General features: G+C 47.4%; 1 protein-coding gene across 1 annotated transcript in view; it reads right to left on the bottom strand.

Moving 5' to 3' along the window:
- Positions 1–434: 434 nt before the first annotated feature.
- The window catches only part of TNRC6A (trinucleotide repeat containing adaptor 6A), a 100789-nt gene continuing 76911 nt past the window's right edge, over positions 435–24312 (bottom strand). The window contains 11 exon segments of the mRNA XM_044915643.1: positions 435–1897; positions 2350–2489; positions 3237–3307; positions 5575–5796; positions 7128–7235; positions 8704–8844; positions 9984–10142; positions 19818–19949; positions 22910–23120; positions 23375–23452; positions 23856–23984. Coding sequence (XP_044771578.1) covers positions 1522–1897; positions 2350–2489; positions 3237–3307; positions 5575–5796; positions 7128–7235; positions 8704–8844; positions 9984–10142; positions 19818–19949; positions 22910–23120; positions 23375–23452; positions 23856–23984 — 1767 coding nt within the window. The 3' untranslated portion in view covers positions 435–1521.

Genomic DNA, 24312 nt, shown 5'->3' with positions numbered 1-24312 from the left:
CATTTGTGGGCAAAAAAAGGGGGCGAGGAGAAAGTAAGTTTAAAAATGGTGTAACTCGTTAGTTTGCAACAACATTTAAAATTTTCTTTATACAACGAACAATTCTGTAAGCCCAGTACCTTGGCTACAGTATGCATAGTTACTGATTTCGGCTTTAAGGTACAACAGTTCAACATTAACACAGTCACAGGAGAGCAGAAACAGAGAGAGCCACTTGATGGGGTTACAAAAAATTATCACCTATTGATTATTAGCAAACCGTCATCACTCACTAATAAAAAGACAGCATCTGAAAGCAGAATGTCAACTCCAGCTTTAAGCGTTTTTTTGTTTTCTTTTTTTTGGCAGAGAAACTTCTTTAACAGACCAATACGTAGTATCAGTGCTAAAAGTTGGGGTTTTCGTTTTTTTGTTTTTTTTTTTCCTATAAGAAACTACAAGGAGATATTTTTTTTATTTTTTTATTTTTAAAATTTTTTTTTTTTCCTAACTGGGGAACTGGTTTTCCTGAGAACCATGCTCTTGGATTTAGGACAGGAATAGAAAACAAAAGAACATGGCCAAATGCTGCTCCTTTTTCCCAGAGATAGAAAGCATCTTGTAAATCATCCTCCATTGTTTTTTTTTTTTTTTTTTTTTTAAATTTTTTTTAAAATGAGGAAAGAGAAACATTTTTTTTCTCAAAAAACAAACAAAAAAATCTGTAAACAAGAAGGTTCACCGTGGGAACCTTCAAAACAAAATGGAAAGCCTATTCAAAGTGCAGGGCCCGTCCTGGGTGGCAGGGGGGCTGCAAGTCACAGCTGTGGCCACAGTTTTTCAAACTGCAGAGCGAAATTCTTTAGTTTTAGAACATGAAAACACTGGTGCAATACTTTCATTTATAGTCCTACGTCAGCATCAGAACTCGGGTCTTTTAAACTCCACGACACCACAGTAAGGTAGGCAAACATCAAGGCATAGTAGAGAGCGCACACCTTTAAGAACATCCTTGAGTAAACATTTACACCGGAACAGCTGCCCCCCCATATTGCCGATTAGACGAGAGAACATCATTCAGTGCAAAGTTAAAAGCTCATACATTATCAGCCCAAAAAAATGGTCTCGCAAAAAAAAAAAAAAAAAAAAGAGCGAGAAAGAAAAAGAAAAGAGAGAGAAAGGAAAACGGGGGGTGAGGGATGGGGAGGGAAATCGGCAAGGGAAGGAGGGAAGGGGCGGGGAGGAAAAAAAAAAGAACCCAAAGGCTAAACATGATGAATATACACAAGTGAGCTCATTCTATACGGTTTAGCATGTATGGCGCTATTTGGGAGTGTAAATAGATAGATACCTTTTCACATTATAATATTGGCCTGCATGATTCAAGTATTCAAACTGATATGTTTCAGGGAAAACAAAGTGGAAAATGTGCAGAGAAGAGCTGTTCCCACAGGTGGCCCCTGGCTGCAGGCGGCGAGCCCAACTTAGTGCTCCTTTCTTTATGCTTCTTGAGGTCACAGTTCGTGAGTCTACATCGACACGTTACATGGACTCTCCACCCCCACCCAGGTGGTCAACAGAAAGAAAAGCGTTAATGGGGGATGGGCTGCTAATTCCCCTGGGGTCGCTGCTGCTGGGAGGACCCCACAGGCTTGTGGAATAATGTGGGGTCCCCCAGAGTGAAGTGCCGTGAAGGTCTCCACAGTGAGTTCCCGACAGCCCAGCACCATTCCAGTGATTGAGATCGGTCCGGCTGGAGAACGAGTGGGAACAGTCGAGGGAGCCCAGCCGGCTCTGGCTGGACCCGAGAGACTGCCAGCCGGGAGAAGGGGTCAGAGACTGACTTTGTGCAAAGAAACGGCTGATCTCCTCTTCACTGGCAAACTCAGCAAGAATAGTAGTGTTCCCCAATACACACCTGGAGGGAAGAGACAGAGGGGATACGGTGAAGACTCGGGGCATCTCAAGGGTCTGATTTGAAGTGAGGGGAACACTCAGCCTCTGCTCAAAAGGTGAGGGGGGGAGGGGGGGAGGGGGGTGGTGGTGCCAGGCCTGGCCCAGGGCTCTCCAGGGCCCACAGCAAAACCTGCCCCACTCGTGTGGTTGTGGTATCTAGACAGATCAAGGCTTTTTTGTCTCCTACAGGTGATTTAAGAGATTTGTCTAGGGTCATTTTGAGGGGCAACGCTTCCCCTTAGGAGTACTGACCTTGGAACCCAAGACAGAGCGAGGCTTCCACCTTACGAAGCACTCTTACCGCAGGGCCCCACGTGCTGGCCCGGAGATGACACACAGTGTCATCAGCTGTGTTTCCACACACAAGGGAACCCAAACTCCTCCAATCATGAGGGCACCGGACGGCCAACTTACATGTGCAGAGACTTTTGTGCCTTCACTACCTCTTCTTTGGAACTGTAACGGACCAAAGCATTTCCATGTGGGAGGTTCAGGTGGAATGTTATCAGTGGGCCATGCTGCATGCACAGAGTACGCAGAGTTGAGCCATCGATCTAGGAGACAGAGTGTGGGGTGCCGCCAATTAGATGATCCGTCACGAGGACCATCCAGGGAGGTCGTCCCAGGCTGGGACTCTGCTCCTCTCTTTCCTGCCCGAGGTTCTGCACTCCTGCTGACACTCTTCACTGGGACTCACTGCTGTGACGGGGTCCAGTGCCCCCCTCCCCACCTCCACTGGTCCCAGAGCCATACCTCTGTGGCCTCTAGATTCCTGGACACTCCCCAGATCCCCACTTCCTTAGTTAGCCATGCCCCTGCTGTGGCTTCATGTCTTCTCTCTTCCCTGCCCTGAGGACAGGATTCATCAAGGCACTGCTCCCTGGGAGAGGAGGGGGTGGGCTCTTAACATCCAGCCTCCAGAGGAGGGGTGGTCCGGGGCCTAAGGAGATTTTCTCATCTATGAGGGCAGACCAGGGTTTCTCGACTGCAGTACAAGGACCACCTGCATGAAAGTACAGACCCTGATCCTAGCCCGGACCTACTCATACTCCAGCAGCATCTCTGCAGCGAGACTGAGGAATCAATTTTGGTCGGCTCCGTGCATATTTTGTAGTGTAAACAAACTGGGTCAGACTACAGCCTGCCTGAGGCATCCAAAGATCATCCTCTGTTACTTCCTCGGCCTGATCTACTCAGCCCGTGGGAGGCCTGGGGAGGACCTCCTCTCAAACAAGTCTGGAACCCTCTGTTCCCGTGCTACCTGGCCCGTGCCTATTGGCCAGGGTGCCTGATATTCTTACCTGAGGTGTAAGGTTCTTTAGAACAAGCCAATTTGTTATTCTCCCTGAGCTGCTCTCACCCCAGCTGGAACCTAAGGACAAAGAAGGGCAAGTCAGTTTTCCACAGCTGGGGCCCGAATGACACTGAGGACAAACACATCCCAGTCAAGCGATGGCTGCTTGGGAGGAGCACCTGGGCCCCTGGTGCTCTGCCCTGCCCGCCCAGCCGCCTGCACTTCTACTGCGGCCATTTCCCCACGGCTCCGGGGGCCACTCACACCAGCTCTGACCAGGCCTTACTTCCCGGGCCAGGTGGCTCTGCCTCTGGGGAGAGTGAGCTCAGACAGCCCCCAGCTCATCACACAGCAGGCGAGGGAGCACAAAGGGCAGTATCCCTTTGCCATCCTTTGGTTTATAAGGCTAAAACGATCTCAAAATGGCACCTCTGGGGAAAGGCCTCGTTTGTGATTATCTAAGGTATGGTCTGATGACTGCAGGCATGCCTCACAGGGTGTGAAGCTCTAAGGGGATTTAAAAACCTTCAATCACTGTCCCTCAACAGACAAATGGATAAGGAAGATGTGGCATAAATACACAATGGAGTATTAGCCACAAACAAGGATGAGATCTTGCCTCATGTGACAACATGGATGGCCCTAGAAGGTATTATGCTAACTGAAATACGTCAGAGAAAGGCAAATACCATACGATCTCACTTGTATGTGGAATTTAAAAAAAACAAAAACAAACAAAGCCGGATCAAACCTATAAAATCAGAGAGCAAACTGAAGGTTGCTGGGGCAAGGGTGGTGGGGTTGGGGGTGGGCAAAAGGGGAAGGGGAGAGGGAGGTCCAGGCTTCCAGTTAGGGAATGAAGACGACACAGGAAAAGGTTCAGCATGGGGAATACAGTCGATGGTACTGGAACAGTGTGTGGGGACAGATGGTAGCTACACTAGAGGTGCGCACAGTGTCACGTAGAGACTTGCTGAATCACTGAGTTGTACGTCTAAAGCCACCGTACGCCGTGTGTCCACTGGACTTCAATCGGAAAGAGTGAGCTTGCAATCGCCCAGACGTTTCTGGGTCTGGCTGGCTCCCGAGGAGCTCCCAGACTGGCCTTCCTGCTCAGCCCCAGGGCGCCCGAGCTCCCACAGCACGGATTTTCAGATCCAATCATTCCTGAGTGTCTGAGGTACCTCAGCAATGCGTCGGCGTGCCTGAGGAAGACTGTGCTATGACACGGCGCCTGCCTACTCATCTCTCCCTGCACTGGCTCACCCCACCCCCAAGTCTCTGGCAACTCCCACAGGAGTGCTAGCGCTTTCCTGGCCTGCTCGCCTTGGCGTACGTGTCCTCTCTGCTTTGCCTGGCCGACCCTTACTTGGTTCCACCAGGCCCCCTGAGCATGGGGCCCCGGGCACTGTACCCTCTCCCTTCGCCGTGCTACCACCTGCCACGCAGCTGGCGCCCAGAAGCACCCGCGGCCCGGAAGAACCGCTCACACAGGACACCGACTACATTCACGTGCATTTAGGAGCTTGCATCCTTTCATGGAATCAAAACTACACTTCCCGTCCCTTAGAACTTTTTCCCAAAGGAAACACTGGCAAGCTTTCTTTCAGCCAATCACCTATCTAAAGCTCGGACATCGCTATGAAGTTTTACTATTTTCAGCCTAGAGATGAGAAAGTCTGCTACAGTTCTGGGACGGAGGAGAATGAAGACCAAGACCGTGTTTACTGGTACAACTGGTAGACAGCTAGTTCAACCTGTGTGTGTGTCAGGGCGGGGACACAATGCCAGTCCGAATGCAGTGCGAGTCATGTGCAGGAGGAGCAGGGAGGGGACGCCGGGGGGGCGGTTTTCCTGGGACTGCTGACCCTGCACCGTTAACTCCCAGTACCTCCTTCCACTCTCGCACGTCCCTGCTGAAACCATACACGGTCAGGTCAAGCTGCCACCCAAACAGGCCCAGCCGGGCTGCTCCCCCTTCCCCAGCCTCTCTGTCCAGCATGCTGTGACCCTGTGCGCCTGCCACGAGCAGGACGTGAGCAGATGTTCTCAGGCTCCGGGGAACTTCCGAAAAGAGACGTGACGTCCATTCCATTAACCTGACCACTGACTGGGTGTGGCTTTGGCCACGTGTTCTTAAGTAAACCAGGTACAATTTCAAGTAAAATTTAAGACTCACAAAGACCTAAAAATTGTGGAAGATGGCAATGTGCGGGGAGTCGCACGTCTAAGTTCGAATCCTACTTTATACCGGGTAACGCACAGGTCTCTGTTAGACTCAACTGTGCATTCCTGTTCAGCAAAGAAACCACAAGAAACCATCCCGAGCATCATGTTCATCTCACCTGGGGTGTACCTGGCGTCAGAATTCCCCCATCCTCCACCTACACGAAGGGGAGAGTTATCCCACGTAGACAAGGGTGGCTTCTGACCAGTCAGTCCCGGAGGTGGGCGGGACGGAGCAGTGATGTTTTTAGGTGGTAAAGGGACCTTCCACAGCTCATGAGCCAGAGAGGTGTTTGTAACTGAACCAGGAGACCATGTCAATTTGGAATCACTATTTCTGGCTACTCACAGGGAAAAAACGGGGGGGGGGGGGGGGGGGGGAGATAATGCTTTTAGCAAAGAGAAAATTTAAATAACGTCAGCACCCATTCTCCCCCAAAAAGAAACTCTTAATATTAAAAGTCCCCAACTCAAACTGCCAAAAAAACCCCACAAAAGCCAAAAGGAAGCTGCTCCCTTGACTCTGAAAACACTCAAACCATTGGTCTATTAAAAATTTCAAGACTTATGAAATTCTTAGCCCCGTGTACAAAACTATACTGCAACCAAAATCAAAACAAAAAACACTGCTTTCAATCGCTCTAAAACAGCAACTGGGAACTCCTTACCTTTATGACCATAACTGAGTCACTCGAGATCGTCACATAGGTCATTAAATAGATTTTAGAACTCTCTGGTTTACACATGGGAAAAAGGACCACAAAAGTAGCCCCAACTCAGGGAGTCCTCACAGCCGACGTTCCCTGGGCACCTCTCTGTGCCGAGCGGCACTTGGTGCAGACTAGCTCTAGTCCTGACACACATCCTACCGAGGTCTGAGAAGTTAACAACCTGCCTATGGGTCCTGTGCACAGCCGGGATTCAACCCCAAGCCTGTCTGGCTTTAAAGAAAAAAAAAAAGGAGGAGGAGGAGGAGAAAGCTCACTTCCTGAGAGCGCTGCCTCACGGCAACGCGGGTGTGCGGGCACACGGTAAACTCGTTCAAAATAATCCCACAAAACCATGAGGGGGCAGAAGTGGATGGAAAATTTTGTGACTTCTGTCACTGTTCACTATGTTTCTACTTGATTCATAAAGTGAACATCCGTTAAGTCAGTGAGACTCAGAGTGGTGGGAAGCCTGGTCACCACACGGGCTCTCACTGGTCTCTGACAGAACAAGCACAGAAATGTAGAGCGAGCGTTGATAAGCGGACAGCAACCAGACATGGCCACAGCTCCCAAGTATGATCGCTTTTCCAGCAAGTCCAAGGTCAGGTTTGCTACACTCTACAAAACTATCAGTCTGCAAAGGATTAGAAATTACAAAAATAAAAGCTGCCTCATTTGAGAATTGCTTCAAATGAAGCTGCATTTAACAAGCTGGCTCTCAGACGAGAGAGTGAGAGTGGCTCAGGGAAAGGGGATTGTTTTAGAAATGACTGCTGGGTCTAGTCAACTTTAGAAAGGGACAAATGGTGTTACAAGTCTTTTCTCAGGTTCAGAAATATGCCCTCCTACCTCCCCGAGAAGACTTCAGATAAACAGAAGACTTCCCCACAACAGCCCCAGCCCCAGGTGGTGAGTACCCCGTTCCTCTGACAGGGCCTCGGCAAGCCCAGGATGAGGCCCACCTGAAGTGCTTTGTGCTGTACTGCTGAGGGGAACGTTGTAGTTGGAGGCACGAATGGATGACCAGGCACTAGTTGAAGGCAGCGTGGTGTTCAAGGATGAGGATGACCCTATGTGGGGGAAGAGCCCAGTTAGTCATCCTCAGAGCAAGGGGCACGGCGCTTGAAGAATAAGCAGAAGCTTCCAGTGAGGCTGCGGTGCCAGGAGAAAGGAAACGGACGCTGGGGTCCCGGGACGGTGCCCACGACTGCACCTTCCTTCCTGCCTTCACGACAGCGCGCCCAGTGGGCCTGCTCACTGTTCTGACCGTGGCTCAGTGAGGTAGCTTCCCTCCTCTGCCTGACACTCTGGCTCTGTGTCCCACTTGGGGCTCCCAAAGGAGGGCTAGGTCCTCCTGCCTCCAAACCCCCGACTGAACTCCAGTGACTTCTCACCAGACCACCCCCTCCCCCCGGGGCACCCTGGCACCAGCAGGCCCCCACCCTCCATCATGCCCCACAGCAGCCTCCCAAACCTAGGCTTCCCCCTATGTTCGAAACCCCCGACTACCGGGCCCCACTCCAGGATGGACTGTCGTCTGGATCTGTAATAACTCCGACCTGGCCTCCCACTCCATCCCTTCAATGGTTCGTGTCTTCTAACATCAAATCTAAACTCCTCTCCTGACTAACAATCTTCCACAAACAAGAAGCCCGTTTCTGCAAGCTGCCAGATTCTTCCATTAACTACATACAAGGCTGGGAGGCTCTCCCCTTGGCTCTGTCCCCGCTATTCTGCTGGGACAGTGACGGGTACTTTAACTACTTCTACACAGTGGTCTGTTAAATTCAGCCATTTTAGAATGAGGATTCTTTCCTGACCATGTGATATGGCAAACACCTGTTAACAGAATCATATACTTAACGTAAAATGCTGTTCTATGTCTTGTTATCAACTGTTTAGAGGAATAGGAGGATGTAGGTTTAGAACGGAAACAAAGGATTTTCTTTCACTCCCTTCACCTTCCTTCAGGTGCATGCAGAGAATACTTAAATGACTGGGGTGAGGGAAAACTATATGGTAGGTGGTAGGATGACTGTGTTTGATAACCCATTAAAAAGTGCATCTGAACTGGAGGGACCCTTCAATTGGTCTTAATTTACATTTTCGGAGAGACAAAGAAAGCTAAATTGCTTCCTCACACAAAAGTTCCTTAACAAGAATGTATAAATGAATGATAATATAACATCTTTTATATGAAACACCCATTTCTTAATAATCACAACACTGAAACTTGTTATAAAGTAGATAACAACCTTTCAGTTGCTACTACAATTCCTGGAAAGCAAATATTTGTTGGTCCTTTGTGTTAAGTGAATATATATGTTTACTGTATCAAATGATAATAAATCCTCATCATTTTTAAAGTGGCAAAGAACCACCTATGGGAAAATTGAGAATTCACTTTTTATTTTCGTGACTCCCTTGGATGTCAGATGCTGTGATGGGCTGAAAGTATCACATCCTCTGTGAACCATTCTTAAACTTTAGCGTCATCCGGCATCATTCAGAAATTCTGTCTTGTACCCGCCTACGTACCACTGTTCCTGTCCCTGAGGTGGTCCACTTCCCGCACAGTATTAATTGAAAGATTGTTTATGACACTGCCAGGAGTGACGTAAGGGTCAGTTTCAGGGTCAATGTTTGGATAACCTTTCCATGGTTCACCAGGGCGAAATTCTGGAAACAAAAACTTAAAATTAGTTCAAGCTTAATTATCACTTAAAGATCCATTATTAAATAAGCAAAACTTATATTCCTAAAGCTTATGCAATTCTCAAATATTTTCCAGTTAATACTAGCACTCTAAGAGACTGATTCAGTACTACTATTAGTGTAACGTAAGCTGCTATTTATGAATAACCTGCGTATTTTTGCAAATGAAATCATTTCTCGGGTTTATATATTTTTAAACAGTAACATTTTACTTTTTATTTTTTTATTTTTAAAAGATTTTATTTGAGGGGCGCGTGGGTGGCTCAGTCATTAAGCGTCTGCCTTCAGCTCAGGTCATGATCCCAGGACCCTGAGATCATGACCTGAGCCAAAGGCAGACGCTCAACCGACTGAGCCACCCAGGCTCCCCAAAAATAGAATCTTAAAAATAATAATAATAAGGGTGCCTGGGTGGCTCAGTTGGTTGAGTGCCTGCCTTCCGCTCAGGTTATGATCTCGGATCTCGGGGTCCTGGGATCAAACCCCACACTGGGCTTCCTGCTCGGCGGGGAGTCAGCTTCTCTATCTCCCTCTGTCCTTCCCCCTGCTCGTGCTCTCTCTCAAATAAATAAAATCTTAAAAAAAAAAAAAGATTTTAAAGTGATCTCTATACCCAATGTGAGGCTCAAACTTACAACCCCGAGATCAAGAGTTGCGTGCTCTATGGGCTGAGCCAGCCAGGCGCCCCTAAACGGTAACATTTTAAAGTGCTTTATTAAATCACAAGCCATAGCAAAGCAAACAGAAAAGAAGGCCATAAGTCCATTCCTGGTAATGCTTCAGTCCAGATGAAACACCGTCTAGTCCGTCCCCTGGTGCAGATGAAGAGGAACCCGGAACAAAGGTTTTATTTTATTCCTCACAACGGCCGGTGGACTCCCTCCCCCTTCACTGACTGGAGCATAAAGGCACTGCTAACAGGCCAGACTGGCTCCTCTGCCTGAGCCCCGACGCTCAGCTTTCCGTGCATCCTGTGTGCATCCTTCCCACTCCTGGCAGAGCTCAGGCCGGTCCGCCCAAACGGGCCTACATCACTAGCTCATGTAGCGGTAATGACACCTAAAGGAAGCAGAGCCTCATGAAAGAAGCGGTCAGCACTTTACCTGGTGGCCAGTTAACACTGCTAGAGCCGTTAGGCGATTTGGCACGTGGCCAGCCATCTCCTATTGAACCCGGAGGGCTGGCTGGAGAAGTACTGCTGTTCATAAAGTCATAGGGAACAAATGGAGACTCTTCCAGCCTGAAACCACTTGAAATAGCACCTAAAGAGAGAAAAAATGATAGTGAATGTGAGGCAAAATACATGAGTGAATTTATTTCTTGTAGTTTCTCAAATATCACCAGGATACCCTGTATGAGATCTGTGGGTTCCAAACTGCGTCCTGTAGACAGTGTGAAAAGTCGAGGAGGAAAGCAAGCTCTGAACTCTTCCAAACGTCAATCACTTTTAACTCTCTTATGTCCTGAGATCTAAACATTATCATAGTGAATTTTATTTCAAGGAGGATAAGAAGGACCATAATCATCAATAAGTGACCAGAGTATGGGCCCCAGTTTATTTCCGAATCATTAAAACACCTGTATTTTGCGTGTGTTGTTGGTGAATGAGGAGCACCAGAGGGATGAAATACAGCAACGGTAAAGAAGGAATTGTGGTGGAGAACGTTGTAAGTGGCAGAGAGGTGTACCCAAGAATCCAGGAAATGGCTCTGACCCCTGTATGTAATGAAAACAAATAACCTTTTCGATCAGGAGGTTTACATTTCTACCTATACACACCCCCTTATGATTATACACAGCATCAGTAAAGATACCTGTTATCCAAATGAGTGTGAAATCCCACAAAAAGACAACTTATTTTCACTTAGAAATGGTCATTTGTTTTCCGGCGATTTATTCTCCACACTCATCTTCGAACACATCTTAAAATGACTAATGCTTGACACACGCAGCAAGCACACCCCTCCCTCAGTGGACCGGCTCCGGCAGCCACGCTAAGTGCTGGCCCCGGGAAGGCGGGCAGACGACGGGGCAGGCCCTCCCCACAGCCCGGAGAGCGGGCCGAGCGCGGACAGGGCAACAGAAGGGGCGGGGGGGCCGCACCAGCGTGAAAAAAGTCCAGGGAGGAGATGCCAGGCAGTGGACACAGCCTGCACAAAGACCCGAGGAGAAAAGCAGCTTGGCCTGTGTGAGGAACGGAAAGCCTGTTTTGTCTGAAAAGCAGTCAGCGGGAGAGTGAAGAACACGACAGCGTTGCAGGGATGACCTGGTAGGTCCCGAGGTGAGGAGTGCCTGCTCCCGCTGCCCTTGGCCTTGGCCCTGCCTGTCCCCTGAAGGCATCAGATTTTGCAACACCCTCATGCGGGGCTTTGCAGGACACAGCAAGGGCTGTAAGAAGAGAAGTGAGACAACCTGATTCGTCTGAGGTCCCTGCTGCTGGCGTGTGGAGAACGGAAGCAGGGGGGCCAAAACCACGGGGCGGCTGCTGAGGCAGCGAGGTGCTACGGATGCTCGAACTGTGCATTTTGGAAGGAGAATGGGCACTATTCACAGATGGACTGATGTGGAGGTCGGAGAAAGGAAGAAATCGAGAACATCTTACACCCAGACAGGCAGCACGGGATGGATGGATAAACCAAATGCGGCATCATCCAACACAACTGTAAAAGGAATGAGCGCTAATGCACATTTCAACACAGATGAACCTTGAAAACATGCCCCCAAAAGGCCAGTCACACAGGACTGGGTAATACATGCTTCCACTGATGTGAGCAGTCCAGCGAAGCAAAGCCACAGAAAACGGACTTGTGTTTCTGCATGGCTAGGAGGGAAGGGAAGTCCGGGAGGGGCGAGGAGCAACCCCTCAGGGACTCTTCTGGGACCGGGGAAACGTTCGACTCCCGTGACTCAGAGTATACCAAAAGCCACCGAATGGTACACTGTATCAAGAGAATTGTATTATATGTAAATTATATGTATTTTAAGTAAATAAACTTACGAGAGAGAGAGAGAGAGAGGATCTCTCTCAAGCTTCTAGCTTCAATAACCCGGTCCACTGAGGGAGGGGTGTGCTTGCTGCGTGTGTTAGCTGAGGAGGAGCCAGGGTGAAGAGGAAAACCAAACACCCACCCACTTGTGCCAGCTTTGACGCAGGTCTGAGGAAAAGCCCTGGTCACAGATGCTGTGAGCGCCTGGAGAAATACAGCAGAGCCCTGAATGTTGCTTTAGCCTCGTGTACTCAGTGACCAAGATTCCCCTGGAAGCAGTCACAACACCCAAGCTTCCGTATCAGTGATTCGGGGGCAGAGCCGGCCTGATGGGACCTCAGGGCACCATCACTGGTGGGCACTAACCCAGCCGTGACTAGGCCTAGTTATTCCACCAATTCCAACCCCTCTCTTCTCTGGCTTCCTTATCTAGTTCCTTTTCTCTGAGTGAACTGTGTATCTTTTCTGTAAAGTGAATTAAACCACTTGGGAGCTCAGTGGTATGAATAAAGTAGCAGTTGCAAGCAATACAGTAAGCGAGCATAGATGCCACATTTTAAGTGATTAATTCTACTGTAAGAACCTGAGCTGATAGAAGTATTCCTCCCTTTCAGTACAAAAAATCCATTTCTACTTCTTAAAACTTGATTTTATTAAAAAGGAAAATAGGCTTGACCCAGAGGCAGCTATGATCCAATCATACTCTATTAACCGCTGCATGGGAGAAGGTACGGGAAATGGAAGGTACGTTTGTCCAGGTGGCAGGGGTAGCTGGATGCAAGCAGGCTGGATTTGCATGGACACACACTGTTCTTGGAAGCAGGCGTGGGGGGAGCCAACAGTAAGGAAGCCCCCACCGACGGGCCGCTTAGTGTCTTACTCTGTCCTAGCGCATCAGGGTCACACGCCTCATTCGTCTTCGAACATCACAGGAGGTACTGTATTATACTCCCATTTAGCAGATAAAGGTTAAATTACTTGACCGTAGCTACCAAGCAGCACAGCAAGCTCTCAAATCCAGGGTCTGTATTTAGTTTGCCATTTTGTCACCCAACTACCATTCCCACTTTTTTTTTTTAAGATTTTATTTATTTATCAGAGAGAGAGAGAGAGAGAGAGAGAGCACAAGCAGGGGGAGGAGCAGAGGGAGAGGCAGGCTCCCCACTGAGCAAGGAGCTCAATGTGGGACTTGATCCTAGGGCCCAGGGATCATGATCTGCCGAAGGCAGACGCCCAACCAACTGAGCCACCCAGGTGTCCCTACAATTCCCACGCTTAAGAAAAATTCCAGGGGCGCCTGGGTGGCTCAGTCGTTAAGCGTCCGCCTTCAGCTCGGGTCATGATCCCAGGGTCCTGGGATCGAGCCCCCACGTCAGGCTCCCTGCTCCGCGGGAAGCCTGCTTCTCCCTGTCCCACTCCCCCTCCTCGTGTTCCCTCTCTTGCTGTGTCTCTCTCTGTCAGATAAATAAAATCTTTAAAAAAAAAAAAAAAGACTTTAAGGGGCGCCTGGGTGGCTCAGTCATTAAGCGTCTGCCTTCAGTTCAGGTCATGATCCCAGAGTCCTGGGATCGAGCCCCCACGTCGGGCTCCCTGCTCCGCGGGAAGCCTGCTTCTCCCTCTCCCGCTCCCCCTGCTTGTGTTCCCTCTCTCGCTGTGTCTCTCTCTGTCAAATAAATTTTTTTTTAAATTGTAAAAAAAAAGAAAAATTCCAAATGTGATGTGCCACTGAGTGGCAAATTCAACTTAGAATTCAGGTCTGTTTGATTTAGGGTCCAATATTCTTTCTACCTTCAATTTCCGATAATCATTAGTCCAATGTTCACAAACCAGCAAACTGACCTTTAAGCCAAGTTTAGTCAAATAAAGTTTCAGGATAAAATCCAACAGAAAGGAAAGAACGTCACAAAAATGTCCTTTTGGTATTAATCAGAGGAACAGATGTTGCTTAAGTTTGAAAGTAGAGAGGCTCTTCTGGCTCCCCTCCCATTATCTTAAATCACTAAAAGTCCTATCAATTCTGCTTCCTACAGTTGTTTTGTTTTGTTTTTTGGCACAACTGTAAAGATTTCTAAATTATTTTGTTTTCGGTCCCTTGTATGCAGCCAAGAGGTGGATTTTGCTTTATGATTCAATGTGAATTTCTTTTTTTTTAATAAATTAGTTCAGCCCATTTATATTTATCAATTTGATGTATATTTGGTCCCAGTTTCTCATTATTTTATATGATGCTTTTTATTTCTTTGCAGATTCTTTAAAAACTCTTTGAAAACGTGGTATCTGTTTCTATCTTTTCTGAAAATGTGGAGGGCTTCTATTTTTGTTTTAGTGGGTGTCTTTTTAACTTGTTTAATCTTGTCTTCAAAAAATTTTTACTGGGGCGCCTGGGTGGCTCAGTTGGTTAAGCGACTGCCTTCGGCTCAGGTCATGATCCTAGAGTCCCTGGATCGAGTCCCGCATCGGGCTCCCTGCTCGGCAGGGAGTCTGCTTCTCCCTCTGACCCTCCCCCCTCTCATGTACTCGCTCTCTCTCATTCTCTCTCTCTCAAAAAAATAAAATCTTTAAAAAAAAAAATTTTTTTACTGAAATATAGCTGACATAGAACACTGTATTAGTTTCAAGTGTACAACATGATGATTGGTATTTGTATATACTGCGAAATGAAGGCACAGTTCTTGATGGCAGAGCACTGCTACACTGGGTCAGGCTATAGTCATCTCCCTCCACTCCCCAGGTGGCCACACTGCAGCCAGAGTAATCCCCAAACACACATCACGCCACTTCTGGCCTAATACCCTGCAACAGTGAGCCCTCCAGGACAGAGGGGCTAACACTCTAAAAGTCTTCATACTCCACACCACCCCTGGGGTCCCCTCCCATCACCTCTGCTTGGTTAACTCCTGTTACCTTTCGTATCTCAGCTTAAGAGATCACAGGCCTTCCAGAATCCATGCCCTCAACCCTAAGACTGAAATATTCCTCTATATATGCGCCCCTCCCCAGAACACTGTGCTGGGTGCTGGCTTACAAGGGAAAAGGTTTTATAAACAACCTTCTAGTCACAGGATCTTAAGACCAAAAAGCATCGCAAATAACAGTCCAAGCCTTCTGTGACGCACAATTTCCTGGTCAGATGTCCTTGCCTCCATTCCACCTTACTTTCCTTAACAAATCTAGCTTTCCTTACTCTGGAGGGTGCGCAGTAAAGGGCTAGCACAGTAGGCCTGGCATACATACTGTGAAGCGCTTCAGGCCTGGCCCTCAACCACTCCTGGGCTTCTCTAAGCCCACGAACATCCCACAGGTCTAAGAGCACCTCTGCAGACCCTGGGCCTCAGCCAGGCCGGACAGTTTATGGCAACATGACTTCCGGTGAACGCCTGTTTTTGTTTGCTTGAGGCCTGGGTCATACTGTGTTTATGTCTGATCTCTGAGAGGTCTGCAGGGGCTTGGGGATTGAGTCATGCAGGTGTCTGATGCCTATGTGACTGTCCCCCAGTAAAAACCCTGGACACCAAGGCTTGGGGGAGCTTCTCTGGCTGGCAATACTTTGTGAGTGGTTTCACACATCGTTTCTGGAGAAATTAGGTCCGTGAAACTCCACTGGGAGAGGACAATAGGAAACTTCTCCTGGACTGTGCCCTATGTGCCTTTTTCCACTGCTGATTTTCTTCTGCTGTAATAAACCATAACCATGAGTATTACAGCTTTCCTGAGTTCGGTCCATTCTTCTGGCAAATCACTGAACTTGAAAGTCGTCTTGGGGACCTCTGACACAGAAGGTCTCCTGCATTTGCCCTTTCTTCCCTGCTCCACAGTTAACTTAGTAGCTCTCTAAGCTTCACTAAATGGTGATAAAAAGAGAACCCACCTAAGACTGTACTGCAAGTGGTCAGTGCCAGCCCGAGGCCTTCCCCGTAGGCCTCTCCCCTCCCCGGGCTCAGCTTAGGTCTGGTGTGAGCCTGAAGAGCACTATCACACCGCCCCTGACAAAGACCTCTACACTGCTCCACGCCGGAGGACAACAGACCCCTTCTCTACGACAGGGAAACACAAACGCCAACAAGCCCACTCGGGGTTTATAAAGAACAGTCCAAGCTGAAGGAGGCTGGCTACAGGCAAATCCCACGGTCCTTCCCCAAACAGAAGCATGACTATAGGCAAATATTTCTCTGGTTAGGGACCATAAGAAAATCTCTCTCCACCAGTGGAGGGGAGGGCACTGGTGTGAGGGGAGTGAGAAGAGAAATGAAACATAACAAACCACACTCCCCAGTAAGTGCAAAGGCAAATGGCAAACGACGCCATCACTGAGTTGAGTACAGAAGACAACAGGGAGGGGCAACGAGCCGCAAGCACACGGACCGCAGCTGCTCCGCTCTGGGTGCTTACTGCTTCGGCGCTCGGTGCTGCCAGACCTCCGTATTTCCAAAGAGATGCCAGAAGTCTGAGTCTGTACATGAAAGTTCCTGCATGTTTACATAGATGTTGGTTCAAAAAGATGACTTTCAAAATAGTGATGGTCTAACAAAACATCAGTTATGGGCTGGCAGCTTTGGGAGCTCTCCTGAATACAGCTAGATGTGAATTTTATTTTTGTAAGGGACTCTATGCCAAAGTATAAGGGACAGGATGATCAACATTTCTCTCTCTCTCCTGGCAGACTTAGAATCTTCTCAGGCACATTCTTTTTATTTGTTGGCTTTGTTTTCCCTTTTCCTTACATTAAAAAGAGAGAGAGAGAATAAGAGGAGGAGGAGCTACTGATCAAGGAGGAGCATTTCTGGGAGGAAGTGAGAGTATGAGCAGCAAGCAAGCAAGCACAAGCAGGGGAAGGACAGTGGGAGAGAGGATCTCACGCAGACTCCACGCTGAGAGCAGAGACTGACGTGGGGCTTGATCCCACAACCCTGAGATCATGACCTGAGCCGAAAATCAGGAGTCGGGATACTTAACTGAGTCACCCAGGTGTCCCAGAAAAATAATTTTAAAAAACAAAGAGAGGGGCACCTGGGTGGCTCAGCCATTAAGCATCTGCCTTCAGCTCAGGTCATGATCCCGGGGTCCTGGGATTGAGCCCTACATCGGGCTCCCTGCTCCGCGGGAGGCCTGCTTCTTCCTCTCCCACTCCCCCTTACTTGTGTTCCCTCTCTCGCTGTGTCTCTGTCAAATAAGTAGATAAAATCTTTAAAAACAAACAAATAAAAAAACCAAAGAGAAAAAATGACTAAGTTTCTTTCTTTTGTTTTTTTAAAGATTTATATTTATTTATTTGGCAGAGAGAGAAAGAGCGAGCACGCGTGCACAAGCAGGGGGGAGCAGCAGAGGGAGAGGAAGAAGCAGGCTCCGTGGCTGAGCAGGGAGCCCGATGTGGGGCTCGATCCCAGGCCCCCGGGATCATGACCTGAGCTGAAGGCAGACGCTTAACCGACTAAGCCGCCCAGGAGCCCAAGAATGACTAAGTTTCAAGTGTCAAATTAAGTACATGAAGAATAGTGGGGGGGGAGGGGGGAGAATGGGAGGGATCTAGACTGAAGTAAAAAAAAAAGTATCGACCTCTTTCTTCCTATTCTGAAGGGAAGAATATTCCTAGAATATTCACTGGATTGCTATGTATATAAGAACAAAGATATTTAATGTTTAAGCTAATTACTAAAAACAATTTACCGCTCACACTACAGATCTGTGCAAAAGAAAACAGTGTATGCAATAAAATTCAGTGAAAAAATGATCGATATTAAGTTTAAAAAAGACTTTTAAGTGGGAATGGGGATGTTACCTGACTCCAAAACCTACGCTGCCCGAGAACCCCTTGTATATGACACGCTATCCGCCAGGACACCAAACACCAGAGAACGTATGAGGGACGGTGCACCTGCCACAGCAGCGCAAGGAAGGGAAGAGGCAGGTCATTTTTACAAAGAAACTGAGGCTCAGATAAGCAAGACAGACATAGAAATATCCATTTTAACTCGAGCAGACAGAAAACCACACGGTAGAAGCATTTTCTTAGCTCTCCACATCTGACCTCTCCAGACGGTCCTTTCACCACTAGCAGCTCCGGGATGCTGTCCTTGTTCTCTTCTAGGCTCTGTCCCTCTGGGCAACCTCACCTATGCCCATGGCCTCAACATTCTGATGAATACCAAACCTTACTCTACTCAGATTTTTCTTCTGAGTGCTAGCCTCTATTCCTAATGTCTTACTGGGCTTTTCCATGTTGTGCCATCCCCAAAATACTTCACTCAACAAGCCTAAAATCAATTCAGTAACTGTCTCACCACGCCTGCTTTGATTCCCCCATTTCTACCACCACTACCTGCACTCCCGAGCTCGCACGCTCCCCGCCCCGAGAATGCTCACAGTGCCACAGCGTGCTCAATGGAGCGACCACGCAAGCGCAGGTACATCACGGATGATCATGTGTTCGCCCAAGGAGTTAGGTTACTTACCCAGCCCTCCTGTCCTTAATTCTAAGACTCTTTCTGGTGCACTCCCTCCATGTCCACTGCCTTCTGTCTCACACTGCTTTGAGTCTTTTGTGCCTCTGGATAACCACCACTTTCAAATTTAAAATGTTGATGGCATAAAGTTGTCTGCAATTTGCTCCACACCTACTATGGTAGCTTTGCCTTCCTCCTCCTTCCTCTCTAACCCCTCACCTTTGTGATAGGCCCACACAACAGAACCCACACCAGGCTGTCCTGTTTTTGAACTTTTCAAATGCTATATACTCTTTGTTACTCTTTCTCTAGTTCTTTGTGTGGTAAAGCCTTCCACACCTACCACACTCACAGTTCCTCATTCCTGACTCAATCTTCCAATGGACTTCACGTTATCATACTACTTGTACCATAATATGGATTCACGTTTATAGCACCTATCACAGCGTACTAAAGCTGTTCACATGCTTATTTTTGCGACCAAAAGATGAGTTCCTTCAGGGTAAGTATTTTACCCGGCTTACATATGCTCGACTGTGTGCATGCATGTCCGTATGTATCTATGTATTCCAGCTGGCCTAGCACAGTCCTTGGAAAGCAAGACGATATTCCAACATCTGCTAGATGAACTGATAATAATAAGAGGAAAAGGTTTCTAAAAAAATTAATGTATGAGAAAACAATAATATTGAACCTATATAATTTATACATAGCAACAAAATGTATGAAGAAAATGTGCCATTATACAAAAAACTGGCAGAAATCAAATTATGCTTGGAGTTTTTTTGTTTTTTGTTTTTTTTAAAGATTTTATTTATTTTTTAGAGAGCAAGCGAGAGAGAAACAGCATGAGAGGGGTGAGGGTCAGAGGGAGAAGCAGGCTCCCCGCTGAGCCGGGAGCCCGATGTGGGACCCGATCCCAGGATCCTGGGATCATGACCCGAGCCGAAGGCAGACGCCCAACCATCTGAGCCACCCACGCGCCCTATGCTTGGAGTTTTTAATACCCTCCCCATCATAGTAAATTGAGTAAATGTTAAGCAGAACAAATAACACCAATTGCAAAAACCTAAATGACCATCAAAGGGGGAATAATTTTTAAAACACAAATGTATATTCAATCTTTACTTTGTGCAGTAGTGTAATAAAGGTTAATTTTGCTTTTTGATTTTAACTAAGATTTAATAACTAATAAAGCATTTTTTAATAACGAGGAAAGGTTCTAAGAGGATTTGGCTACGAAAAGACATGTAAAATAAAACAAAGGCCTAGGGGCGCCTGGGTGGCTCAGTCGGTTAAGGATCCGACTCTTGATTTCAGAGTCATGAGATTGAGCCGGGCTCTGCAGGCGGTGTGGAGCCTGCTTAAAATTCTCTCTCCTTCTGCCCCTCCCCACCATCCCCCCCAAAACCAAACGAATAAATAATAAACAGAATAAAACAAAGGCCTAAATTTAGTATTCTACAGGCTTCTTTTTTTTAAGTGCAACATGCAAGAATGTATTTCCTACCATGTTTGCTGGAGTTTTGATCCAAAGATGTGTTCACAGAAATGCTGTCCACTGTAGTCCACTTCCTTAGTCTTGACTGTGGCTCTTTAATACTGTTCATATCCATATTTACATTCAAGTTAGAGTTCAAGCCTAAAAATAAAACAATACTTTAATAGAAAAACCACTTTATAAAATACAGTTGTCTGCGATTTGCTCCACACCTACTATTATAGCTTTGCTTTCCTCCTCCTTCCTTCTGATACCACAACTTCCATTTTCTAGAAAAGCACATGTAACTAATGTGTTTTCAATCCCGTGAATGTTCCTTAATAAATACCACCCTGCATATGTGGCACAGCCAAATGATTACAGACAAAGGCAGGCAGAACAGACACTCTGGGCCCCTGGCCAAGGTTGTGCAGAAATAACATCAAGAGAGAGCCATGGCTACATTATGAGAGAGAGCAACAAACAGAAATCCTAAACAGCTATTCTAATATTCAATAACCCAATGTTTTCAAACCATAAAACTTAAAACCATAATTGCATCAACTGTGGTAAACTATTTCTCCTTATAATTTGGATTATTTTTAAATTCCTTGATAAAAGAAGAGACAATTTTAAAGTTTATCTCCAATAAAACAGATCTTTATTTTTTTAAAAAGACTTATTTATGTATTAGAGCAAGAGACTGTGTGCATGGGGGAGGGCGGGTAGGCGGGGCGGGGGCGCAGGGGGAGAGGGAGAGAATCTCAAGCAATCTCCATGCCTAGCGTGAAGCCCGACACAGGGCCCAATCTCACAGTCCTGAGATCATGACCTGAGCCAAAACCAAGAGTCAAGACACTCAACCAACTGAGCCACCCAGGTGCCCCTAAAATAGATCTCTTCAGCTTTCCCCCAAGAGCACCACGCATGAAGAAATATTAATAATCACTTTCAGTTGCTGTCTTTTGCTTGTAAACAATAATTTTCAACTGGCTGGCCAGACAAAAAACACTGTCATTTTAAAGTAAAAATGTCTTGCTCTAACAATTATACTCAATGGTGAGAAGACTTTCAAGGCACAATTTCCTTGAACTTTGCTGATGACCCACATCAAATTCAGATATTCTCTTGGAACAAGGATGCAAATTTCCATCTTAGATATTCTGGTCAGAAAACTGGCCGTTAAGCCAGGATAATCATCTGAGATGCTTGTTAAAAAAAAAAAAAAAGTTCAGTGGGAACCAGAATCTTTGATTAATACACAGAGCCAGGTGGTTCTTATTCTAAAATTTCAAAGCAAATGGTTTTAAATACTTGGGTTTCATGACAGTCCATGTGATATCAGGTCAGTCAAACTTAAAAACTTTAACAATGTGAATTCTCTAGTATCATCCCCATTTTTGGAGAGAACGATTACATTTACTGCTCTCTGGACTCCTCAACTAGACCCAAGGCCTGGCAAATTTTTTTTCTGCGAACCTGGGAAGGTTCAGACAGTAACTATCTCAGGCTCTGTGGGCCACAAGGTCTCAGTGTCTCTATGCAACTCTGTTGTAGCAAAAAAGCTCCACAGAATAATACATTAACAAAAGAGCATGCCTGTGTACCAATAAAACTTTATTTACAAAACCAGGCAGCTGGCCAAATTTGGTCAACAGGCCCTAGTTTGCCAATGCCTGATTTAGAAAACCATGTGCGTTTGTGTGGGTTTGGCAAACTTCTTAACCAGGACGAAGTAGCTCTTTTTTTTTTTTTTGTAAGATAGATAGAGATAGACTGATTTAGAGAGCAGGCACACATGCGTGCACATGTGAACACACGTAGGGGGAGGAGCTGAGGGGGTGGGAGAGTGAGGGGGAAAGAATCCCAAGCAGACTCTGTGCTGAGCACAGAGCCTGACATGGGGCTCAATCTCACCACCCTGAGATCATGACCTGAGCCAAAATCAAGAGTTGGACTGAGCCACCCAGGTACTCCTGGAAGAAGTATCTCTTGCTATAAAGCCAGTCAGAACAGGAGATCCCATTATTTAGAAACTTATCTCCTCACTGGCCTAATTTATATGTCTAGTATGCAAAGGGCAAGAGTCACTTCCCTTCACTGGTAAGATCACAATATCTCAGTGTACTTGAGTATTCTTTCACCACTCCACTATTGTCTCCGGGATCACCAGGTCACCAACAAATGGGTTCTAAGGTATTCACCTGCAGTGGTAACTGACAAGGGAACTCCTTCTAGAAACATAGAGAGATTGCTAACAATTCCAAGGACTCCAAGTGCAACCTACATCCTAGCTGAGAGTCCACAGCAATACCAGGGAGAGCCAAATCGTGTATAGTCCAGCCAGAGTGAAGCAACAGCAGGCCCCAGGCCCTGCCCACAGCCCAGAACAAGTGAGCTAACTAACCATCTTAGACCCAGTTGAGCCAGCAACCAACCAAGCTGATTTACAAGAAACCACGGTTAAGGGAAAAGACAGAAAGAAAAAGCAAAATGAAGAGGGTGTGAACAATCAAGGCTCAAAAGAGAATCAAAGGCACAAGGAAAAAAGAGACCCAAAGAAGGAGAAAACATCCAGGCCTGAAATTTCCAGAGGGAATAAAAGCCTGGGGACAGAACGAATAAAGGGAAGAGGGAGCAACTGCAGGGGCAATCAGGGCAATCCTTCTTTTGCCTCAATTTTCTACATTCAAACCAAGACCATCCCTAAGTTAAATAGGCGAGCATCACAATTCCAGGTTCCGAAAGCACAGAAGTGACTGTTCCCAGCTGCTCCCGCAGAGCAGTGCGGCTCAGGGTGTCTTTGGCACGTGGTTTCTGATAACCGTCCCCTTCTACCCAACGATGAAGCTACCTGGGGCTTAAGAGCAACCTCATCTTTATTCTAACCCTCTGTGAAAGAGTTTTGGAAACAGTGTCATTTTCTTGCATGGAGAGAGGCCTTCCCCCAAGCAGGAAGATGGGCTGAACCTGCAGGAGGCAAGGAAGCTCTCGGAGAGGAGTGGGTCCTGGGGCCAGCGTGGTTTTCCTGAGGCAACGGAACCGTGCTGCTCCGGGAGAAGACCCAGCAAGCCTGTGGCCCCTGAGCATCAGCTGAATGCTCAGAGCAACGAGAAACCCACCTATTGGGAAGCTGCTGAAAGCGTTTATTGGTGATGGCCCTTTTTGCAGCTCGGGTGTAGTGTGGGGCATGACGTTCTCGAGAAAAGATTTCATGGCTGGCTGATGGAGTGGCTGCTGCTGAGATGGCGGGGTCTGCTGCTTCACCAACAGGCTGGGATCGAGTTGCCGGGACTGCTGCATCATCTGCTGTTGCACGCTAAGAGGTCGACCCTGGAAACAGCGAGATGATTGGGAAACCCGGTGGAAAGCAAGGCTTCCCAGACAGCCACATATTCCCCCCCCCACTGCCGAATTCACCCCCTCCTCCTCGGCAGGAAGGCACACGGTCACCATATACCAGTTAATAGGACTTCTGGGCAAAAAGGAGACTTAACAAACCACGTATTTCATTCTATTTTAATAAAGACATCTCGCGTCTCGTTACAATTCCACTGCACTGAGTTCCGGTCAAGGATGTCATCTACCTGCTGGTCTTGCTGCTGCCGGTTCCCAGAAGGCACGCTTCTCTGACTCTGGGCCCTTTGCTGCTGCGCTAACAATCGCTGGAGGGAAGAGGGCGAAAAGGCTGTCAGTGTCGCGGCACCAGAGCGCGAGCTTCAGGCGACTACAGCGGACGCCCGCACCCACGGCGCAGCCTCATCTGGCATCCCCTCTTCCTGGGCCTCCCTGGCCTCAAGCCCTTGTGCAATTCGGTCTCTTGTTCAATCTAAACTTGCACTTCATCAGGGACATTTTCCCCGCTCACCCTCCCCCCGCCCCCCCGCCCCGGCTGGGGGTGCTCTGGGGGTGCTCGCAGAGCATCCTGCCCTTGGAGTTCACCATCTGTCCTCACCGACAGACCGTAAGCTCCCTGGGGGTGACCGCACCAGCTGTTTGCTGCGACACTTCCTGCACACGGTAGACACTCAATACACATACAGTGACTCAGGCTGTTACTCTACTTACCTGTAACTGGGAGATCTGAGAAAGCTGGTTTAGTTGGGATAGCTGGTTCAGCATGGCTACCTGTTGAGGGCCAAAGAGCGGATTCAGGCCACCGTTGTTTGGTGCATACTTCAGCAATGAAACTGGAACCTTAGGATCACAACAGCAAGTTAATGATGTTGATCAAATAACTCAAAACTAACTAAATGTACAGTGTATTCTGAACTGTCCATAGAGCAATTAAATCTTTGGACTAGTACTTGGAGGGCTGGTTATGTTCTGTCTTCCTTTGCTTTATTATTGTTCATGTACACTTTCGTGGGTTAACTGAAAGATGATGGGGTGAATCTTAAACCAGCCAATTTACTTTGCTATTGTCCTCCTCCCCTTAAGATGTTTTACGGAAGGTAATGGTAAATTTTAGGTTTCATTTAACTTGGACTCATTTTTTGTACCCTACCCACATCCTTCCGTAAGG

Source organism: Neomonachus schauinslandi, chromosome 5 (genome assembly GCF_002201575.2).
Source record: "Neomonachus schauinslandi chromosome 5, ASM220157v2, whole genome shotgun sequence".
Lineage (NCBI taxonomy): Eukaryota > Metazoa > Chordata > Mammalia > Carnivora > Phocidae > Neomonachus > Neomonachus schauinslandi.
This window is presented reverse-complemented; position numbering and strand designations above follow the sequence as displayed.